The 3437-nt window shown below is 42.5% G+C and overlaps 1 protein-coding gene across 1 annotated transcript in view; it reads right to left on the bottom strand.

The window, feature by feature from the left end:
- Positions 1 to 3437, bottom strand: part of LOC123971299 — a 27065-nt gene that overhangs the window by 1979 nt on the left and 21649 nt on the right. Inside the window, exons 12-16 of the mRNA XM_046050016.1 lie at positions 1428 to 1619; positions 913 to 1078; positions 670 to 822; positions 430 to 590; positions 105 to 281 (exon numbers count right to left, since the gene is read on the bottom strand). Of these exons, the coding sequence (XP_045905972.1) occupies positions 105 to 281; positions 430 to 590; positions 670 to 822; positions 913 to 1078; positions 1428 to 1619 (849 nt within the window). The remainder of the gene's footprint in view (positions 1 to 104; positions 282 to 429; positions 591 to 669; positions 823 to 912; positions 1079 to 1427; positions 1620 to 3437) is intronic.

Below are 3437 nucleotides of genomic sequence, written 5' to 3'. Positions count from 1 at the left end.
CTTTGTGCTATTTAGAAATTCAGAGAACAGACAGCAGTGAATGACTGGCAGATTAACAGGAAGGGCTACACAGTGTTGGGTGTACAATGCAACTGTTCACATACATTCTCCATTTCAGTTAAGAAAGCATCTATGTAGTCCCGGGGATTGTTGTGGTCCAGGTCCTTCTTGTGCCATTTTACCTGCTGACTGATGAAGTCTAGGAGGGTGTTGAAGTGGCTGAACATTTTGTTGTGAGGACCTGGCAAGTGCTTCATCACTCTGGGGAATGACTGATAAAGCTACTCAGAAGAAAGCAATAGATGAGATCACCTTTTAGTCACATCTGCTTTCACCTTCTGTGATAAAGTTTGGCCACAGACATCCCTGCACTCTGACAGAGGATGGACTCAGACAGTCCCACCAGTTAAATGGATACCAATGACTTACCATACCCCAGACTGAGCCCTCCAGCCACATAACTTCAGACAGATACTTCAGCATGATCTGGAAGTTGTGGTCGCTGTATTCAAACCGTTTCCCCATCACCAACTGGCAAATGATGTTGGACACAGCATTGTTAAAATGGCCTGCTGGGTTGAAAGGTTCACCTGGACGAGAGAAGTCCACTATTTAGACAATGCTATACTGCTGAAGAGCTGATGATTATGAGCATATTTTGTGCACCACCTCTCTCCTTCTCTATCTCCTCCTGCAGGTGTCGGACCTCCTCACAGATACTCTGCTCCAAGGTGCTTTTGCCCAGGCCAAAGTTACGTAAAGTAGACAAGGCAAAGCGTCGCTGTCTCTTCCATATTTCACCATTGCTCATAAAAAGACCATCTAGACACAAGCATGCAGAGGCAATGTGAAACGGCTGATCGGAATTAATTTCAGCGCAGCATGAAACGAGAAAGAGAGAGATTTGTACACCTGATTTTCCTGAGTAAAACCTGTCAGCGATTGCATTGTATGGTCGATCCACAAAGTTCTCGGCTTGTGTTACTATGGCTTCCCTCACCATCTTGTACCCAGACACAAGCACCATCTTGTCATTGCCAAGGCAGACGCTGAACACATTCCCATAGACGCTAGCCAGCTGTGGACAATACATCAGTGAAAAAACACTGATGAAACAACACACTACTGCATCATATGAATTTCATTTTTAAATTGTTTGAAAACAAACCTCACCAATGCACAACAACAAACTGTCCACATATGCCACTATCCTGATAACAATTGAACAATAGTGTTTGTGAAGAATCTTGAACTGACTGTATATTGAAAATATTCACAGTAAAAAAATATATTAAAAAACAAAAGTAGAAAGCAAACGTTTTCATGAATCTAAAATGTATAAATCAAAGCCATTAGCAATTATATCACATTTTCATATTGATCTTACAAGCTCTGTAAGGTGAAACCTCCTGTGGATTAAACTTTACCTTGGTAAAATAAATGTGTGGATGTTTATTGTCCATACTGAAGAAATTCCCCACAAGGGGAAGAGCCCGCGGTCCTGGAGGATAATTTGGAGGATTCCTGTTTTTGAGGAAGTCTGCTATTAGGAGGAAAATAAAAATAAACAGGAATACCCCCTTGATGTCAAAACCTGGCAAAAAAATATAAAGCCACATTGTTGAAGAGAATTAAACCAGCAGCAAGAAGGAAGGTCTGTGCTTTTCAAGATTTTCTTCTTCCTCACTTGAACCTGTGGTTTTATAATGCCTTTTTACACACTTACTGATTTAACCCTGTTCTAGTCCAAACTGCACTAATATTACAAGACAGATAAGCAATTTGGTCAGTACAAAGGTGCTTGTGACAGTGTTCTTACATAACCAGCTACAGACACGCCTACATTTCCCTGTACAAGACCTCTGAGACAAGACCTTTTGAAGCTCACTGCAACTACCTCAATGTTGTCACCTTTTCAACCAAACCCTGACTTCTCTAAATTGTGGTGAATCGATTTCTGTAAATTTCCAACTCTGGGAAAGTTATATTATGGGTAATGTAAAGCTGCTTGCACACTGCTCAGACAGCGCCCAACTAACACCAGCATTCTAAAGTTGGCAGCAAAACCAACTGCCAGTTCCACACTGACCAGACAGAAACTGACCAGCAAGTGGAAAACTACAGTACTTTTTACTGGTTGTATGGGGCCTTTAAAGGTATTTCAACAGGTGAAAAGGACTGGGTGAGCTATAATCAGATATACCTCAAATATAACGCTCATAACTGAAATCAATTCATTTTGAGAACCTTTCAATCTCAACGTAGGAGGTGGAATCAATACAGCCCATATAGCATAGGCTATATGGGCTGTATGGGCTATTTAAATGTATTTCAACTGGTTATAAGGACTGATTGAGCTATACTCTGTCTTTTTGGCAAAATGCAAAACTACAAAACTCCATATTTCAACTGGTTATAAAAGGACTGGATTGGTTGGCAGAAAGCAATGTCATAAGGATAATTGCAAGAGAGACATTTCCTTTGTTTTATTTATAGCCTAACCCAGCTGTGAACCATGTTAATTAAAGAAAACAGTCTCTATTCCAAATATAATCAAGGATAATAAACTGAACCTACTGAACACAAATTTCAATCGGCAACAATAGGCTAATTTTATTGCTTATAATAATGTTTTGTCAGTCCTAATTAACTGCAAACACTTCAACTGTGATTACATAACTGCAAACACTTCAACTGTTATTATTCCTTTACAAGATAAATTAGCGTTTCACAAAGACATAGCCTACCTTTGCTGCTACGGACATAAAGTGATGCTTATTTACACGTTATGACTGTTTTACCCAGATAAAAGCAGCTGTAGATGTAGGCTATAGATAGCCTACTGGGTGTTAACACCCTGCGCACGCTCCCACGGAGGGCAATCAGTTCCCCTTCGAGGGAACTCGAACTGCGTCGGTTACGACACTATGGGAACGCCTCTAGGCGAAGCAGGTCTGAACGTGAATGAAATCACTCCAATCCTATTGGCTTGTTGCTAGAACGGTAAGGTGTGACGGAATAACCGGAGGAGTATAAAGCACACCTGTACACACTCATCATTAGCTTTTTTCTATTCAGCAGGCGCTCTGTATGTTGTTTGAAGAAAGCTCCAGTCCTACAAGCAGTGTGTCTTACCTGAAGAAGAAGTCTACCAGCATGTCCGGCAACCAGATGTACAGAAGGTGTGTTTTTTCTTGCCCTCGGTACATCACGGATGGAGATTCTCATGAGATGTGTGTCTCATGTTAGGGGATGGAGCGGCCTACTGCTCGTAGCCCCGTTCTGGCCAACCCGGGTGTGGTTCTCGGACATCATGTCGCTCCTGGACGGCCCGCCAGGGCGGGTCCCTCTGAGGAGAGACCTGCTGTCCCAGGCGCAGGGCCGGGTTCTTCACCCTTGCCCCGCCATATGGCGACTGTGGGTCTGGCCCCTGAGGG

This window comes from Micropterus dolomieu, linkage group LG05, assembly GCF_021292245.1.
Source record: "Micropterus dolomieu isolate WLL.071019.BEF.003 ecotype Adirondacks linkage group LG05, ASM2129224v1, whole genome shotgun sequence".
Lineage (NCBI taxonomy): Eukaryota > Metazoa > Chordata > Actinopteri > Centrarchiformes > Centrarchidae > Micropterus > Micropterus dolomieu.
This window is presented reverse-complemented; position numbering and strand designations above follow the sequence as displayed.